The sequence below is a fragment of the Microcebus murinus genome, chromosome 31 (assembly GCF_040939455.1).
Source record: "Microcebus murinus isolate Inina chromosome 31, M.murinus_Inina_mat1.0, whole genome shotgun sequence".
Lineage (NCBI taxonomy): Eukaryota > Metazoa > Chordata > Mammalia > Primates > Cheirogaleidae > Microcebus > Microcebus murinus.
In genome coordinates, this window is record NC_134134.1 from 4,823,303 (window position 1) to 4,845,795 (window position 22,493).

General features: G+C 36.4%; 1 protein-coding gene across 1 annotated transcript; it reads right to left on the reverse strand.

The window, feature by feature from the left end:
- Positions 1 to 3,064: 3,064 nt before the first annotated feature.
- Positions 3,065 to 4,339, reverse strand: LOC142865694 (uncharacterized). The gene is given in 1 exon segment (XM_075998889.1): positions 3,065 to 4,339. A coding segment is annotated over 1 exon segment (1,275 nt).
- Positions 4,340 to 22,493: the final 18,154 nt, after the last annotated feature.

A 22,493-nucleotide genomic window follows, 5' to 3' on the forward strand; every position in this document is an offset into this window, starting at 1 on the left:
GAGGTGCCTCTGGCTGGTGGCTGTATTGTCTCTCTGGGCATCCGTGGGTAGGGCCGGCGGAGGGGAGGAGGAGGCAATATTGCGCCTGCCGTGCAGCTCGGGTCTGTGCACCCGGAGCTGCCCGGAGGAAGTTGGGAACCTGTTGCCACGTCTGCTACAGGCTCACCACTGGCTGGCGGCAGCAGTCTCTGGGCTGATGTCCGCAGGTCTCTCCACCCACTGGGAAGCCCACCAGCAGTCCCAAATGCAGGGGAGGGGAAACAGCAAATCCACATACCCTTGCCACTGGTCTCTGGGCTGCTCCGGTGGTCTCAGCCTCCAGTTCTCCTCAGCAGCCTCCTCCCGTGGAGTCTCTCTGGGTCTCAGGTACCCCTCCTTCGGCCCTCGTCCGCTGTATACTCGTCTTCTTGCTTCTTTCCTCTAATTTCTGCTAGAGTCTGTCTTTTCTGCAGAGACACTCTGTCTGGCGGTGTTATTCGTCCGCCATCTTGCTCCACCTTACAATTTGTTTTGTGAGGCAGTCTGGATGATATGTTATGTTTGGACTAAGAAAAAATTGAATAGAATCAATTCATCTAACAAAGGCAGTATCAATAACTGCACAAATTATAAAATAAATATCAAAAAACTGGAGATAATTATGAAATGAAAGAAGCAGTATTTGCATTTATAAAATCTGAGGGTTGGTTGTTCTGTTTGTCTCTTCACTCCACAGGCAAAATCAATGACTTTTTTACCCTGGACATATTCAATTTCTTCTCTGGAGCCACTAGCTCACTCCCACAGAAATATTGACTGGTAATTATGAAGCATCTATTAGATATCTAACACTATCCTGTACTTATTTCTCCTATTTAAATATAAATTCAACCCCATAATTTATAAATCCTTCTAGTGTTTACCTGAACAAAGTAGCCTGATAAACTCAATAAATCAAATAGTTCTATGACCAAAAGTAAAAGAAAAAGTAACCAAAAAGTGCTTTCAATATGCTTCCCTAATTAGAATGAAAATATAGAATGTACTAACTAAAATTAAATTACTACATGGTGGAATTATTCATACCTTCAGGTAATTTTATGAGCACCATTAAGTTTTATAACAATCCTTGCTGTAAATTCGGAACTGGTCATATACACAATACTTAATGAACTTTGAAATAATAAAATAACATAGTTGGCCTAGCATGAGTAATAAGCATGTAAGAACAGGGGATAGGCATGGGCAAGTTCCCATTCTGAAGCTTTAGGGTTTTAAACAATTAATTCAAATAAAGCGAACAAAATATCTATTTTCAGAAACTTGTAAGTTTCTAATTTGCTAATAAATTCTCAACACTGTTGAAATTACCCATTTTGTCTAATATTTCTTCTTTTCTGCTCAAAATAAGTGTACATCCACAGTCACACAAACATAATTACTTACTCTGTAAGTATGCTACAACTATAGTTCAACTTAACTGTGATGTATTTATATATTTGATTCAATATAAATAAAAAATAAGCTTATCTGTTTCACTGGCAGGAAGGTTGCATATTGAAAGAAAAATGTAGGCTAGAAATTAACAAGTACTCATTCCATGTTCAGAAATGTATGGCTTTTCATTAAGTGCAAAATCTTTATTATAAGTATTAGAGCAACAATGTAATTATAAATATAATGAAAAAAAGCTTTGGAAACATTATTCTTCAAAGTAGAGCCACTAATAAAAAGGATCACAAATGATGTCTTTGTACTGTGTAACCCAACAGTACATTTTTACAATCCATTATCTCCAACTATGACTAACATGGTATAGGTTAAAGTTGGTGCAAAATAACACTTCATTCTATCTACAAAATGTTTGACACATTAAAAATATTTTTAATTTAATGAAACACATTAAGTTTACATGTTATCTAAAAACATTCCAAATATCATTCTACTTTATTATTGTAATGTGCAATTATAAAACTATTTCTAATATTGTAATTTTTTCATTCTGATTATAATAAGAATATGAGTCTGTATACCTACATCATACATCACTTGAAATACTGTTTGTTATAAGAAAACTCCATAGTACCTCTCCATTTCATAAATCTTACATTTTAGTGTTTTCAATTTTCCATGGAAAAGTACATGAATAATGAGTACTTAATATAGAAAGACTGTATTCTTAAGATAGAATAAATGTGATGTAGCTATCATTAAACACACACATTCACATACACGCAAAGAATGAAAGCATAACATCTGGTATATTTAAAGTTGAAAAACATCAGTATTTGCATGTCAAAAATAGCAAAAAATTATACTTTATTACATTTAAACCGCACACTGACCAGAAAGTGTATATTACATGTAATTATAACTCTCAAAAAATCTCCCACTTTTTAAAAGCTGACATACAAAAAAATCAACTAACTATTTTAACTGGGTGTTCTCTATAATAAAAAACTTGGTTTAAAGAAATGTGAGAATGTGTTAGTGACTCAGTGCATTGCTCTCTGAGTCCTCTGATATCTGTTTAGACTTGATTCTTGACTATGTGCGTTCTGAAATTTATTATATCTGTATTGTAGTTTTAAGTATCAAATTTTTATTGTTCTCTAAGGTGTATCTTTTGCATAAATATATTTTCACATTCATTATATTTGTAAGATTTCTATTCCTTAAAATTTTTGTGATGTTGAGCAATGTTTGAGAAAATATTGGGGCATTTCTTTCAGTGTAAGTTCTCCCATGTCCAATAAGATCTCTGTTATAACTAAAGCTATTGTCAGCTCTCTACATTATTATAGTTTACTGTAAGTACTGTTGTGCATTTTAAGGCTAATACTTTGGGAAAGCAATTCCATACACATTACATTTATCTAACATTTATCTAGTATGATTTCTTTGATGTTCGATAAAATGTGAGCAGTTTTTAAAGATTTTGCCACAATATTCACATTTGTAGAAATTTTCTCTGATATGAATTCTTTTATATAGAGGTGTGAGCACTGGGACAATGTTTTGCCACATTCCTCACATTTGTATGGTTTCTTTCCTGTATGGATTCATTTAGGTAGAGTGAGGTCTCTTAGCCTGGTAAAGGCTTTGCCACATTCTTACATTTTTAGGGTTTCTCTCCAGTATGGATTCTTTTATGTCGAGTAAGGTGTGTGCACTGGGTAAATGCTTTGCCACATTCTTCACATTTGTAGGGTTTCTCTCCAGTATGGGTCCTTTTATGTTGAGTAAGTTTTGAGGAGTACTTAAAGGCTTTGCCACATTCTTCACATTTGTGGGGCTTCTCTCCAGTATGAATTATTTTATGTTGAGTAAGGTTTGTGCACTGGGTAAAGGCTTTTCCACACTCTTCACATTTGTATGGTTTCTCTCCCATATGAATTCTTTTATGTAGAGTAAGGCTTGTACACCAGGCAAAGGCTTTGCCACATTCTTCACATTTGTAGGGTTTCTCTCCAGTATGGATCCTTTTATGTTGAGTAAGGGTTGAGGACTGGGTAAAGGATTTGCCACATTCCTCACATTTGTAAGGTTTCTCTCCTGTATGAATTCTTTTATGTTCAGTAAGGTATGTGCACTGGGTAAAGGCTTTTCCACATTCTTCACATTTGTAGGGTTTCTCTCCAGAATGGATCCTTTTATGTCGAGAAAGCTGTATGCACTGGGTAAATGCTTTGCCACATTCTTCACATTTGTATGGTTTCTCTCCCATATGCATTCTTTTATGTAGAGTAAGATTTGTACACCGGGCAAAGGCTTTACCACATTCTTCACATTTGTGGGGTTTCTCTCCAGTATAGATCATTTTATGTTGAGTAAGGTGTGTAAACTGGGTAAAGGCTTTTCCACATTCTTCACATTTGTATGGTTTTTCTCCCATATGAATTATTTTATGTAGAGCAAGGTTTGTACACCAGGTAAAGTCTTTGCCACATTCTTCACATTTGTAGGGTTTCTCTTCACTATGGATTCTTTTATGTTGAGTAAGGTGTGTGCACTGGTTAAAGGATTTGCCACATTCTTTACATTTGTATGGTTTGATTCCCATATGAATTCTTTTATGTAGAGTAAGGATTATACGCTGGGTAAAGGCTTTGCCACATTCATAACATTTGTAGGGTTTCTCTCCAGTGTGGATTCTTTTATGTTGAGTAAGTATTGAAAACTGGTTAAAGGCTTTGCCACATTCTTCACATTTGTAGGGCTTCTCTTCAGTGTGAATTCTCCCATGTATAATAAGTTTTGAGCAACAGTTAAAGGATTTTCCACATTTTTCACACCTGTAGGATTTCTCTGTCGTATGAAATTTTCTATGTCCAGATACATTAGAGCTGTGATTAAACATTTTGGCACATTCATTAAGTTTGAATCTTTTTTCTCCAGTATGTCTTGTCTTCTGTCTATTTAGATTTGATGATTTACTAAAGACTTTTATACATTTATAACATTTGAAGATTTTTCTATGGCAACTTGACAGACATTGGGTAAGACCATCAGAACATATTTTCTGCTTCTTACACTCAACCACACAATCCCATTCTCTTTTTAAGTGTACATTTTCAAGACCACAGCTTCCATATAGTCTCAGTATTGATTTCTGAAATGGATCTTTTATGGCTTGCTCTGGCAGTAGGTCTTTGGTGGAATGGGAAGACAGTTCTGAAAGAAATGAAAATAACAAAGTATCTCACTGACTAGACTCAGGTGAATATATTTCACAATTTGAATATATAAAACTGTAGAAAGCAAATTAGCAAGGGTATCTATCATCCATGTATGACCTTAAAAATATACTGTCATATATACTATCATAGATGTATGACCTTAAAAATATACTGACAACCATGATTCTTTTAAAAATCAAAACTTCTAATTGTTCATAGATATCTAAATTAGAATAACACCAAAAACCACATGGAAGGGGAAGGAAACTTTGTTGCATTTACCCACCAAAGCCCTTCCTCCATGCTGATACTGAGTTATGACTTTAGTAGAAAAATCCATGTCCTAGATTTCCTACCAAAAGAGAATGAAACTATAGGCAAATGTCAACATATCTGTTTTTTCATAGCCTTTACAAAGAGTAGTTTCTATCTTCCAGGAAAACTACATAACTCTATGGGAAAAATATGCATATATCAAGAATAAAATTCTGCATTATCATAATGTTGGTGCAAAATCTTAATTATGCTATAAAATTTGAAAGGCAGTGGGGCGGAGCAAGATGGCGGATGAATAACACCTCCAGACAGAGGGTCTCTGCAAAAAAGACAGATTCTAGCAGAAACTAGAGGAAAGAAGCAAGAAGACGAGCATACAGTGGACAAGGGCCGGAAGGAGGGGTACCTGAGACCCCAGGAGACTCCACGGGAGGAGGCTGCGGAGGAGAACTGGAGGCTGAGACCACCGGAGCAGCCCAGAGACCAGCGGCAAGGGTATGTGGATTTGCTGTTTCCCCTCCCCTGCATTTGGGACTGCCGGTGGGCTCCCCAGTGGGTGGAGAGACCTGCGGACACCAGCCCAGAGATCGCCGCCGCCTGCCAATGGTGAGCCTGTAGCAAACGTGGCACCAGGTTCCCAATTCCTCCGGGCACCTCAGTGTGCACGGACCCGAGCCGCGCGGCAGGCGCCATATTGCCTCCTCCTCCCCTCAGCCGACACTACCCGCGGCTGCCCAGAGAGACAATACATCCACCAGCCGGAGGCACCTCCAGGGAATGGGACCTTCCCGTTTGGGACCCCGCCCGCCCTCCCAGGTGCTGCTGGCACCGTGTTCCCAGGAAAACAGTGCCGACTCAGAGGCTGAGAGACATAGACCCAGCTTGGGCTCCCTGTGGGTGAATTAGGACCGGAAATCCTCCCCCTGGTGGGAATACAGTTTGAACTCTGGGACCCAGAGGTCGGACCTGCAGACCAGATCCCCTGCACCAAGGGCTAGCATTGCCCGGGGCACAGAAGGGTTATAGGTGAACAGCCTACTGAGGTCTCTGTGCCTCCAGGGGCGGATCGGCGTCCTACAGGGCAACCCTCCTCCCAGGAGGAGGCCGTGCACCCAACCCAGGTGGCGTTCCTGTGCAGGGAACCTCCCCGCCGGCATCACAGTCCGGGGAGGCCTGGTGGCTTGTGGTCTCGCCTGCTGGCAGAGGCCCAGGAGTAGCTGCGGAGTTAGGGAGGGTGGAAAGAAGTGAGGCCTGCTGCAGACTGCGGGTCTCAGACAGCCCCACCCCCACACCCAGACTTTCTGGCTGGGCGGGACCATTCCAGCCCCCCCCTGACAGCTTTCCCTGGAAGCAGAGAACAGAACTTTGACCCCTGCTAACGGCCTGAGGGCAGGCTTACCCAACCCAGCTCCGCCCAGAACGAGAGCTGATAACAGGACGCAAAATCAACACCATAGCCGGTTCTTCCAAGCAAATGCCACCTACTGACAGGGATGGCATCTTGCACAGCCTTTCCACGGCACCCACTGACTCAATATACAGGGAGTGGTCCAATTTCACCCACAGGCACCACCTAACGCCTCAGAAACTAAACAAGGTGTGTGAATACCCAAACAATAACCTAAGGAAAGAAACAACAACTGATCGACATGGGAATAAATCAGTGAAAGAACTCAGGAAATTTGAAGAACCAAACGGACAACACACCCCCAAAGAGGAGCACCAGCCCCCTAGAAACGGACACCGACCAAAATCAGGCAACCAATATGACAGAAGAGGAATTTTGTATGTGGAACATAAGAACACTCACCCAGCTGCAATAACAACTCAATAACCAACACCAAGAAACCACTAAGTCTCCAGGATATGAGAAAAGAAATAGACACATTGAAGAAAAGTGTAACCGAACTCCTGGAAATGAAGAATCAATTCAAGGAACTACAAAATACAGTGGAAAGTCTCAAGAACAGGGTAGATGAAACAGAAGAAAGAATCTCAGAGCTTGATGATAACACCCTCCAATTAAATAAATCAGTCACAGAAATAGAGCAGAGAAACAAGAGAAAAGAGCAAAGCCTACAAGAGCTGTGGGATTATGTGAAGAAACCTAATGTGAGGGTCATAGGGTTACAAGAAGGGGAAGAAGACAACACTCAAGGGTTGGACAAGCCGTTTGAAGATATAATAGAGGAAAATTTCCCAGGCCTTGCTCAAAATCTTGATATACAAGTTCAAGAAGCTCAGAGGACCCCAGGGAGATTCAACGTAAACAGGAAGACGTCACGACATGCAGTCATCAGATGGACCAAAGTATCAACTAAAGAGGCCCTTCTAAAAGCTGTAAGGGAAAAGAAGCAAGTAACATACAAGGGAAAGCCAATTCGAATAACATCAGACTTCTCTAATGAGACTTTACAAGCAAGGAGAAACTGGGGCCCCATTCTCACTCTTTTGAAACAAAACAATGCCCAGCCTAGAATATTATTCCCTGTAAAACTAAGCTTCATATGTGAAGGAGAAATAAAAACATTCTCAGACAAGCAAAGGCTCAGAGAATTCACCAAGATAAGACCAGCCCTACAAGAAGTACTTAAAACAGCGTTACGCACGGAACATCATAATAATAACCCACGAATATAAAAACAACCAAAACCCAAAGATATTAAAGGCCAGATATTACAATGGCTCAAGACAGAAATCATAGCAACAACATCCAACCCAACAGAATGATCAGTAATCTACCTTACCTATCAGTTCTCTCAATAAATGTGAATGGCTTAAACTCTCCACTCAAGAGACATAGGCTGGCTGAATGGATAAGAAAATACAGGACAAGTATATGCTGTCTTCAGGAAACACATCTAACCTACAAGGATGCATATAGACTAAAAATAAAAGGGTGGAGATCAATATTCCAAGCAAATAGAAGCCAAATAAGGCTGGTGTGGCAGTTCTAATTTCAGACGACTTAGTTTTTAAACCAACAAAAGTAGTAAAAGACAAAGAGGGTCATTATATAATGGTGAAGGGCACAGTCCAACAAGAAGAGATAACAATTTTAAATATATATGCACCCAACTTAGGTGCACCCAGATTCATAAAGCAAACCTTACTGGAGCTAAGCAAAGGGATTAATAGCAACTCCATAATCGCCGGAGATTTCAACACCCCACTGACGGCACGAGACAGATCCTCCAAACAGAAAATTAATAAAGAAATAATGGAATTCAACAAAACTCTAGAACAGTTGTGTCTGATTGACATTTACAGAACATTCTACCCAAAATCCACTGAATATACGTTCTTCTCATCAGCTCACGGGACATTCTCTAAGATTGACCATATCCTAGGACACAAAGAAAATCTCAAGAAATTTAAAAAAATAGAAATCATACCATGTACCTTCTCAGATCACAGTGGAATAAAACTAGAAATCAACCCCAACAGAAACTCACATTTCTACACAAAAACGTGGAAATTAAACAACCTCCTACTAAATGATTACTTCATAAATGAAGAAATCAAGATGGAAATAAAAAAGTTCTATGAAGAAAACGACATGGAGAGACAAGTTATCAACTCCTCTGGGACACAGCTAAAGCAGTTCTGAGAGGAAAGTTTATCTCCATAAATGCCTATAACCAAAAGACAAGAAGATCACAAATAGACAATCTAATGAAACGACTCAAAGAGCTGGAAAAAGAAGAACAGACCAACCCCAAACTCAGCAGAAGAAGTGAAATCAACAAGATCAAATCAGAACTAAACGAAATTGAAAACAGGAAAGCTATTCAGGAGATTAATAAAACAAAAAGTTGGTTCTTTGAAAAAATAAACAAGATTGACACGCCATTGGCTAAGCTAACGAAAAGCAGAAAAGAGAAATCTTTAATAAGCTCCATCAGGAATAAAAAAGGAGATATCACAACTGATCCCAAAGAGATACAAGATACAATTTATGAATACTACAAAATTCTTTATGCACACAAACTGGAAAATGTGGAGGAAATGGACAAATTTCTAGAAACACACAGCCTCCCTAGGGTCAACCAGGAAGAAATAGATTCCCTGAACAGACCAATCTCAACAGCTGAAATAGAAACAGCAATTAAAAATCTCCCTAAAAAGAAAAGTCCCGGTCCAGATGGCTTCACACCTGAATTTTACCATACTTACAAAGAAGAACTAGTACCTATCTTGCAGAAACTATTCCACAACATCGAGAAGAACGGAAACCTCCCCGACACCTTTTAAGAAGCGAATATTACTCTGATACCAAAACCAGGAAAGGATGCAACCAAAAAAGAAAACTACAGACCAATATCCCTAATGAATATAGATGCAAAAATTTTCAACAAAATCTTAGCTAACCGAATCCAGACACTTATCAAAAAAATAATCCACCACGACCAAGTGGGATTCATCCCAGGGATGCAGGGATGGTTCAACATACGTAAATCTATAAATGCAATTCACCACATAAACAGAAGCAAAAACAAAGACCACATGATTCTTTCAATAGATGCAGAAAAAGCTTTTGACAAAATTCAACACCCTTTCATGATACGAACACTTAAGAAAATAGGCATAGAAGGGACATACCTAAAAATGAACCAAGCCATATATGACAGACCCATAGCCAACATCATACTGAATGGGGAAATATTGAAATCATTCCCACTTAGAACTGGAACCAGACAAGGCTGCCCACTCTCTCCACTTCTGTTCAACATAGTGCTGGAAGTCTTGGCTACAGCAATCAGACAGGAAAATGGAATCAAAGGTATCCAAATTTGGGCAGAAGAGATCAAACTTTCACTGTTTGCTGATGATATGATATTGTATCTAGAAAACCCCAAGGATTCAACCAAGAAACTCCTGGAACTGATCAATGAATTTAGTAAAGTCTCAGGATACAAAATCAATACACAGAAATCAGAGGCATTCATATATGCCAACAACAATCTAATTGAGAACCAGATCAAAGACTCAATTCCCTTCACAATAGCAACAAAGAAATTAAAGTACCTAGGAATATATTTAACCAAAGAGGTAAAAGATCTCTACAGGGAGAACTATTAAACACTGCGGAAGGAAATAGCAGAGGATGTAAACAGATGGAAATCCATACCATGCTCGTGGATCGGCAGACTCAATATCATCAAAATGTCTATACTATCCAAACTGATCTACAGATTCAATGCAATACCTATTAAAATCCCATCAGCATTCTTCACAGATATAGGAAAAATAATTTTATGCTTCGTATGGAACCAAAGAAGACCCCGAATATCAAGAGCAATTCTAGGCAACAAAAACAAAATAGGAGGCATTAATATGCCAGATATCAAACTATACTACAAAGCTGTAGTAATTAAAACAATATGGTATTGGCACAAAAACAGGAATATTGACCAGTGGAACAGATGTGAGAATCCTGATAGAAAACCACCCTCATATAGCCATCTAATCTTTGACAAAGCAGACAAAAACATCCGCTGGGGAAAAGAATCCCTTTTCACTAAATGGTGCTGGGAAAACTGGATAGCCACCTATAGAAGGCTAAAACAGGACCCACACGTTTCACCTCTCACAAAAACCAACTCACGCTGGATAACAGACTTAAACCTAAGAAATGAAACTATTAGAACTCTAGAGGAAAAAGTTGGAAACACTCTCCTAGACATCGGCCTGGGCAAAGAGTTTATGAAGAAGTCCCCAAAGGCAATCACAGCAGCAACAAAAATAAATAAATGGGACATGATCAAACTACAAAGCTTCTGCACAGCCAAAGAAATAGTAATGAAAGTAAACAGACAACCTACAGAATGGGAGAAAATTTTTGCATCCTATGCATCCAATAAGGGACTGATAACTAGAATATACTTAGAACTCATGAAAATTAGGAAGAAAAAATCAAATAACCCCATTAAAAAGTGGGCAAATGACTTGAACAGAAATTTTTCTAAAGAAGACAGAAGAATGGCCAACAAACATATGAAGAAATGCTCAACATCTCTAACCATCAGGGAAATGCAAATCAAAACCACAATGAGCTATCACTTAACCCCAGTGAGAATGGCCTTTATCAAAAAATCTCCAAACAATAAATGCTGGCGTGGTTGCAGAGAGAGAGGAACACTCCTACACTGCTGGTGGGACTGCAAACTAGTTCAACCTCTGTGGAAAGCAATATGGAGATACCTTAAAGCGATACAAGTGAATCTACCATTTGATCCAGCAATCCCATTGCTGGGCATCTACCCAAATGATCCAATGACACTCTACAAAAAAGACACCTGCACTCAAATGTTTATAGCAGCACAATTCATAATTGCAAGGCTGTGGAAACAGCCCAAGTGCCCATCAATCCAAGAATGGGTTAATAAAATGTGGTATATGTATACCATGGAGTACTATTCAGCTCTAAGAAACAATGGTGATATAGCACATCTTATATTTTCCTGGTTAGAGCTGGAACCCATACTACTAAGTGAAGTATCCCAAGAATGGATACACAAGCACCAGATATATTCTCCAGCAAACTGGTATTAACTGAGTAGCACCTAAGTAGACACATAGGTGCTACAGTAATAGGGTATTGGGCAGGCGGGAGGGGGAGGGGGGCGGGTATATACATACATAATGAGTGAGATGTGCACCATCTGGGGGATGGTCCTGATGGAGACTCAGACTTTTGGGGGGAGGGGGGGAAATGGGCATTTATTGAAACCTTAAAATCTGTACCCCCATAATATGCCAAAATTAAAAAAAAAAATTTGAAAGGCAAAATAAGAGAATTATTATTTCCATGTGTTAATTTGTACACAATATAAAGAGATGTAATTATTGACATCGATATCATAAAGGTGAGGGCAGAGGTAAAGATTAAGAATTTTTGTATGCAACCGAAGTTAAGTAGTTATCCATTTAACATAAGTTGCAAGTTCAAAAGATTTTTCATAGTTCTCACGGTGAACATCAAAAAAATGTTTATAGAGATAGAAAAAGCTAGGAAAACAAACAAAATATGTCACTAAAAATCAGTGGGGTACAATGCAGAACAGAAGGAGAGGAAAGAAAGAAAAGATAGTGACAAAAGTCATATAAAACAATTAGCATTATAGAAATTGTAAATCCTTCCTTTGAGAAAATTATATAAATATTTATGTACTAGTGTTTCCAGTCAGAAGACACAGTTAAATAAAGGCACTTAAAAAATCCAACTATATTGTATCTAAAGTGACTTGACTTCATACCTGGTGAGAACAATAGACTAAAACTTGCAGAATATAGCAAGATATATCAGGAAAATATTTAGCATCTAAGAGCAGTGGAGTTCAAAATTATATTAGACACATTATTTTGAAGTGAAAAACATTATAATTTTTAAAATATAGTTTAAGTAAAAACTGTCACAAGAGACAAACAAGGGCATTAAATATAAAAAGTGGTCATTGACTGAGGGCTTATGAAAATAATACATATATATGATATCTATCATTATCTCACATCAAGGTTTTCAAATATATTTTAAATAGCATTGACAGAATTGAAGAAAGAAAGGGACAGCAAAATAATAGGATATTTTGATATTCTACTTTCAATAATAATAAAACCAGTCAAATAATTAATAAGAAAACAAAATATTTGAAAACACTATAGAGCAATTAGACCTAACAGATGTATTGCAAACACTCTACACAATAATAGTAGAATATACAATCTTCTTGATAGCTCATAAAACATTCTTCCTAAAAAACTACCTGTTCAGCCACAAGTCTTACCCAATTTTAGAAAGTTGAAATTTTACACACTTTAATTTTTGACTAGAATGGAATGAAACTGAAAATGAATTATAGAAGAAATATAGAAAAATTCACAAATATAGGAAAATCAACAACACACTCTTGAATATGTTCTTCTTCAAGGGAATAAGACCTACTGTTGTGAAGATGTCCAAATTGACCTACAGATTAAATGCAATTCCTTTCAAATTCTCAATTTCAGTTTTTGAATAATAAAAAAACAGCAAACTCTTCCTTCAGAAGTTTCATTAAATATAAATTGTTTAGACTCTCTAATGAAAAATAAGATGAACGTATCAATAAATACAAACAGAACCCTACAATATGCCGTCCTTTACCTCTAAAAAATCAAACTGGTTAAAAGTAATTGTAAAAAAAATCTACATAAAAAATAAAAGGAGGATATCTTGGCCATAATTAAAGACAATACACTTTAAGTCAAAAACCTTTGAAAGTGACAAAGATTTTTATAAGGACAAAATGGGTCATTTAGGAGATATCTATGGTACAGAATACACATACACAGATAATATACATGGAATATACATATTTTAGCATGGATGTTTTAAAAAATTTATTATATATCAGTGCTTCTAAATATGTTAAGAAAAAATGAATAAAAGTATGGACAGAAGTGTGCCAAGGAACACCTAGCAACACACTAGTTATAGAGACTGCAAGACCTCACTTTCAATGATGAATACAAAAATTTGACAAAAGATAAATAAGAAAACAGATAATGGGAAAAATTTATAGACCAGTTAGATGTAAAAGATATTTACAGAGCTCTTCAGTCAAAAGCAGCAGAATACACTATAGTTTCAATCATACATGGCAAATGTTGTTAGGACACTTAAGTCTCATGAAGTTGAAGAAACCTAAAAACATACAACATATATTTTTTGACATAAATGAAGTGGAACTAGAAATCAAAACTAGAAATCAAAAGCACAACACAAACTCACTAATACAAAAATATGTCAAAATTCAACACACTCTTTAATGCATTCATGTTCAATGGTCAGATGATTTTTAAAAGTTAAGATGTCAATACTATCCACAGTGACATACAAATGTAATCAATGTCTATAATAGTCCTATCATACTTGTTTTGAGAATACATAAAAATAAATTGAAAAGTGTATTGGAACAATAAATAGCCAGACGGTTTTAGAAATACAAACAAGGAGTAATAGCACTTCTTGATTTGAAAACAAATCTACAGGAATAAAATAACGTGCTACTGCACAAAGACAAATAATGAGATGAAACAACAGAATGGAGAACCCAGAAATAAACCTTTGTGTCCATGACAAAATTAAGTTCCTCAAGATTACAATGACCATGCAATGAAAAAGAAGAGTCACTTCAACAAATGTTGTAGAAAACTGAATACTTATGGGAGAAAAAAATGATGTTGGTACCTTCCCTTGCACTATATAGAATATATCTTAAATAAATTAAATATTAAAACATAAGAAATACATGTATAAAACTCCTAGAGAAAATGTAAAGGAAACAACAGGATATTGGTCCTGGCAGTGTTTTAGCAGATGTAACATCAAATGCATAATCAAGAAAAAGGAAGAGAAGAAAAATGAGATTCTATCATTCTGCACAGGGGAAAAACTTAGTTGAGTAAGAATGCCGCCTACAAAATGGGGTAAAATAGATGCAAATCACATATTTGATAGAAGCGAACATCGTGAATAAATGAACAATGATTAAAATTCAAAAACAAAGGTGAATAACTTGACTAACTAATGGACAATACAATGATCTGGCATTTCTGCAAAGAAGATATACTAATGGCCAAACATAATTTGAAAGCAATCTAAAAATTGTTAATCTTTAGATACATGCAAAACAAAAACACAATGAGATATCACCTCACACCCATTACATTGAGAACTTTTAAATAAGTAAAAGCATATGCAGATACATACATATGGTGAGAATATAGAGAAACTAAAATGCTGCTATGTCATTCTGAACCTTTGATTCTAAAAATTATAAAAATTGAAATACAACACATCATAAATTTAAAATATATAAGGAGAGGAAATCAGCTATATGGTAGGAGGGGAAAGATCCACTTGTTTTATTTTACTCTTTCCCAAAGATCAACAAAAATTTGGCAGCCTTCCACGGAAAATTTGGGGACTTAAATGGAAGGTTATTAAACTCTAGTGGAACCATAGATCTGGGGGGGTCATTTAGAATATTCAGGCTCTCATCCAGCTGACAAACTTAAGGACCTATTGTCCTGAATACAGACTGCAACATGGGTCAACCATCTTGGATACACAGAGTCTCCGATGGTTCCCTGTGACAAAGTGGGAGTGGTGCTGCTCATTCAGAGACTTTGGGAGAGACACAGCTATCTGCAGCCATGTAGGCAGACCTGAATAACTTGGGCTTGCTATCATCTGTAAAGCAGAACTGTGACTCTGCTACAGCTGTCTCAACTATAGTCCATGTCCAGTTCTTTCAGTGCATAGATCCACACAGCAACCTGCAGGGACTCTTCCAAGGTACTCATTGGGAGCCACGCCCACCCATGCTTATGGTATTAGCCCTAAAATATGCAGACTGAAATGAACAACCATACCCTAGTATGTGTCATACACATCCAAATCCTGAAGGCAACCAATTTACCCAGAAACAAGAGAGTATTGAAAACCACCCAAGCTCTTTGGAACTGGCCCACCAGATGCAGACTCCACTGCAGAACTAGGGGCAGACTTGTGTCCTAGCTACAGCCACTCTTCATTGAAAACCCAGTGGACATACCTTTAGTCTAAGTACTCAAAAGAAAAAAATCTTTACCTTCCAAATCCAGTTTATAAAACCTGGGAAAGGTATTTAATCCTTCATATGCACACATACCACCATAAGTATAATCTGCAACCACTGTTAATGCTACTATTTTATCATGTGACTACAACACCTAAGTAGAAATGTTTGGCAAGAACATGACAAGATCCACTCAAATTAGAAAAGAAAAACTAAAAATAACACTGTTTACAGATGACATTATCTTATAGATCAAAAACCATAAAGAAGAAAGGAAGAAAGCTATAAAAGTAATAAAACCTCTCAGTTAAGTCACAGGATATAAAATTTACATATAGATAGCAGTTGTTTTTCTATACACTAATAAAGCAGACAATGAAAAAGGAAATCACTCATTTATAATATCATCAAGAAAATAGATGTCTAAGAAATAAATTTAACTAAAGTGCTTAAAAAAAACCCTTTACCCTGACTACCATAAGATATTAAAAAAAGAAATTGAAGATGGCATGAGTGAATAGAATGATATTATCCAAAACAATGTATACATTCAATGCACTCCCTATCCAAATTCTAGGGGCATTACTTGACAGTATTAACCAAAAACTTCTAATATTTGTATGATCTCTCAAATACCATTGATGAGCCCTATACAATAATGAGAAAGAAGAAAAAGGTTCCAGCATCACACTTTCTGATTTCAAACTAAATTTTAAGGTGGCAGTAATAAAATCAGCAAAATATGTGCATAAAAACCATCACAAATAACAATGGAGGAGAATGGAGAGCTCAGAAATAAACCAAAACTTACAAGATCAAGTAACATTTATCTAGGCACTAGCAATGCACAATGCAGAAAGTATGGCTCTTCAATGTTTGGTGCTGGAAAACTGGATACCCAAAAACAAATGAATAAAAGCAGACTATTGTTTCTTATATGGCACCCACAAACTAACTCCAGATGTAATAAAGATTTAAATGGAAGACATAAAACTGTAATGTTTCTTTAAAAAATAGTATAAAGAAAAGAAGAAATATGGGAAAGCCTTGACATAAGACTTGCAATTTTTTTTTTTTTTTTTGGATATGAAACAATGTGCACTGGAACAAAATTGGAAAAATTTGGCCTGCATCAAACTTAAAATCCTCTGTACAGCAAGAAAAAAAATAGAAAGCATATACGATAGGAGAATATATTTTCAAAGTTTATATTGTATAATATTTTAATATCCAAAATATATAGGAAACTCATATTTTTCAAATGCAAAACAATGTCATCACACACTTAAATATAAGCAAAAGTTTATGTAGATTATTTTCAAAGAAAACATACCAGTTTACAACAGGAAACACCTAGAGTAACTCAGCATCACCAAAACATCATGTAAACACAAATGAAAACTATGATAAGGTATGACCTCACAAGTGCTAAAATGGCTAGTGTCCAAAACAAGAGACATAACAAGTGAGGACAAGAATGTGCAGGAAATCAATCCCTGTAGACTGTTATTGATTGTAAATGGATAGTGTCATCATAGAGATTTGTCAAAAAATGTAAATAATACAACTGCCTTATTATTCACCAATTCTACCTATGAGTATAACCACGTAAAATCAGTATCTCAAGAAGATTGTGCGCCCCTATATATATCGCAGCATTATGCACATTTGCCAAGAAAATAAAAACAAACTAAATGCCTGCTTTGATTAATAGATTTAAAAATGCCTGTACAAACATACCATATACCATTACTAAGCCATGAAAATGATAAATATCCTGCCATTTCAACAACATGGATGGACATGGTAGGCATTATGCTAAGTAAAATCAGCCATTCCCAGAAAGATAAATACTGCTCTGGATAATTATTTTTAAAAAGATGAATTTACAAAAATAAAGAGTACAACAGTGGTTTCCAGGATATAGAGTCAGAAAAAATGAGGAGGTGTTTAAGGGTAAAATCTTTTAGTTATAAGATGAATAGATCTTGGAGATCTATTGTATGGCAACATGATTAGAGTTATTAATAATGTATATGCTTAAAATTTGTTAAGACCATAGACCTCACTATTAATAAATATTCTCACTATAATTAAATGGTAAATATGTGAGATGATGGAACAGTTTATTACCTTAATTATATTGTTTTACTATTTATACACACATCAGATCACTACAGTGTGTACAATAAATATATACAGTTATATGATTATTATTTGTGGAAACTTCCACCCATTAAAAACCCCACACACAGAAATGTATACACACATACACACATATGAATGACACAATTCTGATGCTACTAAACAGGGGGAAATTATGGAATATAAGTTATCAAAATATTATGAATCAATTGGGAGCATAAGTATATTCATGTATATGAAGCACTGAATGAAACAGTATATTTAGGAATTCTATAAGGGAGCATGCAAAATAAACTATATTATAGTTTTGGTAGTTGGCTATAATAAAGTTGAAAATGTACTCTTATTTATACTAGAAAAAATTATTTAGAAGTGAAATAACATTAGAATTTTTAATTTTAGGCAGAGGTTATGCATTTGCACAAAATTAGTGAGCCTGACTTTCTGTAGAATTGTCTCTGAAAACTTAGAATTGGAAATCATGATGCATAAAATATGACTATCTGTCCCTAGTGTTTCTGGTATTACAGAAACAAATCTAAATATCTCCACAGTTCCCCTTTACACATTTCAGAAATGAGGCATCAGAAGGAACTTAAAACATGGAGCTGGGGATGGAGGATCACACCTATAATCCCAGCAATTTGAGGCCAAGCAAGAAGGATCACTTGAGGCCAGGATCTTAATACCAGCCCTAGGAACATAAGGAGATTCCATTTTTACCAGAAAATAATAATAATAATAATAAATGGCTGGCCATGGTAGCTCATGCCCATAGTTATAGCTACTTGGAAGACAGAGGTTTTAGGATCCCTGGAGCCCAGATGTTTGAGTTTGCAGTGAGCTATGATCAGTCCCTGTACTCAAGCGATGGCAGGAGAGCAAAACCCTGTCAAAAGATGGTTCGATGTAGTGGTCTTCAAAATATGCACAGATAGTCCCATAACTCCTAAACAATAGAAATGCTGATAGATAATGGAGTCCCTTATAAGCCATGAAAAGAAGTTTGGTTCTCACTGACTTCTAAGAATGATCACTTCATGGGTAGAGTTCTTTGAGAGTTTAAGAGCCTGGGACAAAAGATGTCCTTCTGGAAAATAAAGAGCAACATACACAGGCTTTTAAAAATCATTTCTAAGAGGGCAGAATATTCCAAGACATTTTTTAATATCTGCCTTCTTCCTTGACCTTTGACTCTCCAACATTCGTTAATCTGCTTCACTGAATCTCACCTACCTGGATATTTAGCTGTTGTTTCCTCTTTATTCATAATCCAGGGCTCTATCCTTTGCTCCAGGCATGTGATCAGCTCTGGCTTTGACTCAGCAAGACCTGTTTCATTAGAAAAGTTTTACATGACTCTAGTTGAAGACTTTCCAATTACTAATGCAGTACTATCCTTAGTAGAGAGAACATTAGAGAAGATTCTAGAAAATTCCTTTCCAACATATTGCTTTCTCACAGACCCTGTAAAATAATAAAAAATTGATCTAATTTATGACTAGAGCACCAATTCCCACTAGCACCAAATAAATAAGAGGTGGAAATTCTATTCCAAGGTGCAGACAACAATTATATACCCTGATTTCTAGAGTAACCACTAATCTAGTGTGAAATCCCAACAAAGGGAAAGGTTCAAGATAACATGAGACATCCAATGATTTTATTTTATGGACCAAAATCTTCAAATTTTCTTTAAAAGCATGGATATAAAATTCATTCATGTTGCTTTCCACAGAGGTTGAACTAGTTTGCAGTCCCACCAGCAGTGTAGGAGCATTCCTCTCTCTCTGCATCCACACCAACATTTGCTGTTTGGGAACGTTTGGATTACATTGAGAACTTTTAAATAAGTAAATGTATATACACATACATACATACATAAATATGTTGAGAATGTAGAGAAATTGAAATGCTGCCATGTTATTCTGAACCTTGGATTCTAATATTACACAACATAGACATAGAACAGATCAAAAATTAAAAATACATTAAGAATAAAATGATTTGCATTTCCCTGATGATCAGAGATGTTGAGCATACTGCAATAGGATATCATTTATCTCTAGTAAGAATGACCTTCCAGTAAAAAGTCCCCAAACAATAAATATTGGCATAGATGTGGAGAGATAGGAACACTTCTACACTGCTAGCGGGACTGCAAACTGGTTCAGCTTCTGTGGAAAGCAATATAGAGATACTTCAAAGTGATACACGTAGATCTACCATTTGATCCAGCAATTCCACTACTGGGCATCTACCCATAAGATCAAAAGTCACTTTATGAAAAAGACACCTGCACTCGAATGTTTATAGCAGCACAATTCACAATTGTGAAGCTATGGAAACAACCCAAGTGCCCATCAATTCATGAGTGGATTAATATAATGTGGTATATGTATACCATGGGATACTATTAAGCTTTAAGAAACAATGGTGATATAGCACCTCTCATATATTCCTGGATACAGCTGGAACCCATTCTACTAAGTGAAGTATCTCAAGAATGGAAAAACCAGCACCACATGTACTCACCAGCAAATTAGTATTAACGGATCAACACCTAAGGGGACACATATGAGTAACATTTATCAGGTGACAGGAGGGTGGGAGGGAGGAGGAGGGGATGGGTGTATACAACCACAATGAATAAGATGTGCAATGTTTGGAGGATGGACATGCTTGAAACTCTTACTCAAGGGGGGAGGGGGGCATGGGCAATATAAGTAACCTTAACACTTGTACCCCCATAATACACTAAAATAAAAATAAAATAAATAAAATTCATTCATGTAAAGTAGAAACCTTTAAGAAACTATCAATAAAAAAAGTAATGGCCTTAATGTGGAATATGAATTCTGTATATAAGTGATCCTCACCAAGGGAGACCAGGTTTCCATAGTTCTCCAACATCACATTTCTATACAAATTCCGCTGAGCATTGTCAAGGCATGCCCACTCCTCTGGAGAGAATTCTACAGCCACATCCCTGAATGTCACCAGCTCCTATAAAAATACACATATTTCCCAAGTGGTCATAGAGAGAGTTCTTAATTTGACTGCAAGCAAAATGAGTTATGAGAACTGTTTCTGACATATGAGTGACTGCAATTATCCAATAAGATAATTTTTAGCACATTGATATTCTTGAACATATTCTCTTATCCGCTGGAATGAGGATCACAAAAGATGTATGAAAAAGTGTGCACATGATTATGCTTTGGATGATAAATCATTGAATACACAATTCAGGGCCTTACAACAGTAATATAAATTTATGGGTGTTATATTTACATCACATTGATAAATTGTGCATATTTCTCACATAGAGAAACATAGTGAGTTAGAAAGTATCACCTAGTTTTTACGAGTACAATGAAGAACTAGAGATTTTGTTAAAATACATATTCTGATTCAGGAGATCTGGGGTGGGGTCTGAATCTCTGCATGGCACATGATATAACTGTTGATATCAATGCTTCTTGCCTAAGGAGAGTATGTTGTCAACATCCAGTAAAAGGTAGAATTTATCTCAGTTCATCAGAACAGAACACAGATGATAGCCCTCATTTTTCAAAGCAAGCTATAAGAAGAAAGGGGAGCTTCCAGATTAAATATGATCCTTCATGCACATCACTCAGTAAATCTCCATGAGACACTTAATGATAAAGAGAAAAAAAAACAATTAACTTTATATGGGAACAATCTCTCAGAGAGCATCTTAAGCAAGTGAATGTAATTAATATCACTTTAATGGGACAAATTGTTGTTAGGCATCATTGCAAAGAGTAGAATACAAAATCACTGCTGGGATAGTAGTGGCCAACAATATGTAACCATGAAAATTCATCAGTTGTATGCAAATTTCAGATACAGATGTTTCCCATGTTTTGTTATCTTTAATAATGTATGTAAATACTTCAGCATCACACAGAGTAAGTCTTCTATTTTCCTTTTTTTCCATAATTTTCTGGTTATCCTACACAATCAATGCTATCCTCTTCCCAAATTCTAATGATATTTTATGTATAGCTGATAAAGCAACCAGATAAATCTTTGAGAGTACATGTTCCCCCTCTTCACTCAAATTCAAAGACTATATCCAATGCCCAACAGGAATTTCAGACATCCACACTATTCTATCTTGACCTGTCACAATGGGAACATTTTCATATTACATATCATACAGTTCTTATAAAATCGGGTTATTGTATTAGGAAGCTTCTGGACGAGAATGTAGAGCAGGCTCTGTTATATAGGAAGGAAGGATTTTCCAGAGCTTGTTGACAATCATAAGAAGAAAGAAAAAAAAATGTACTTACAAACTTCTTAGGCATACACAACAAAAGTAAAAAATTAAAGGTTTACAAGTTCAAAAAACTGAAGTTCTACATGACTTTCTAGGAGAAACAGTGGACACAACCTCTAATCTGTGACACAGTTACCTGAAAACCAGCCATTTCTTCTTCCTATTCTCCTACTCTGAAATTTCTTTTCAGCTGAGATTTTGTAAAACAATTAGAATTAAATGTTGAGACTGCACTTAAAGGAGTGAGCACAATTTCATCCCTTGTTTCCACCACATTCACAAGCAGGAGGAACATAAAATGCAGAAGGGCTACACTCAATTACTCTTGCTCACAGTAAAGAGTCAGCTATGATCAGCTCATTCATGGAGACCAAAATGTGAGGTTCTCCTGTTTTTTATTCTGGTTACCTTCCCCGGCTACAGGTGCCAGGAGTTTCTGCTACAGGAATGGGAATCTGACCACAGTGATCTGCCTCTAACAAGCCCAAGTGAGCAGAACCT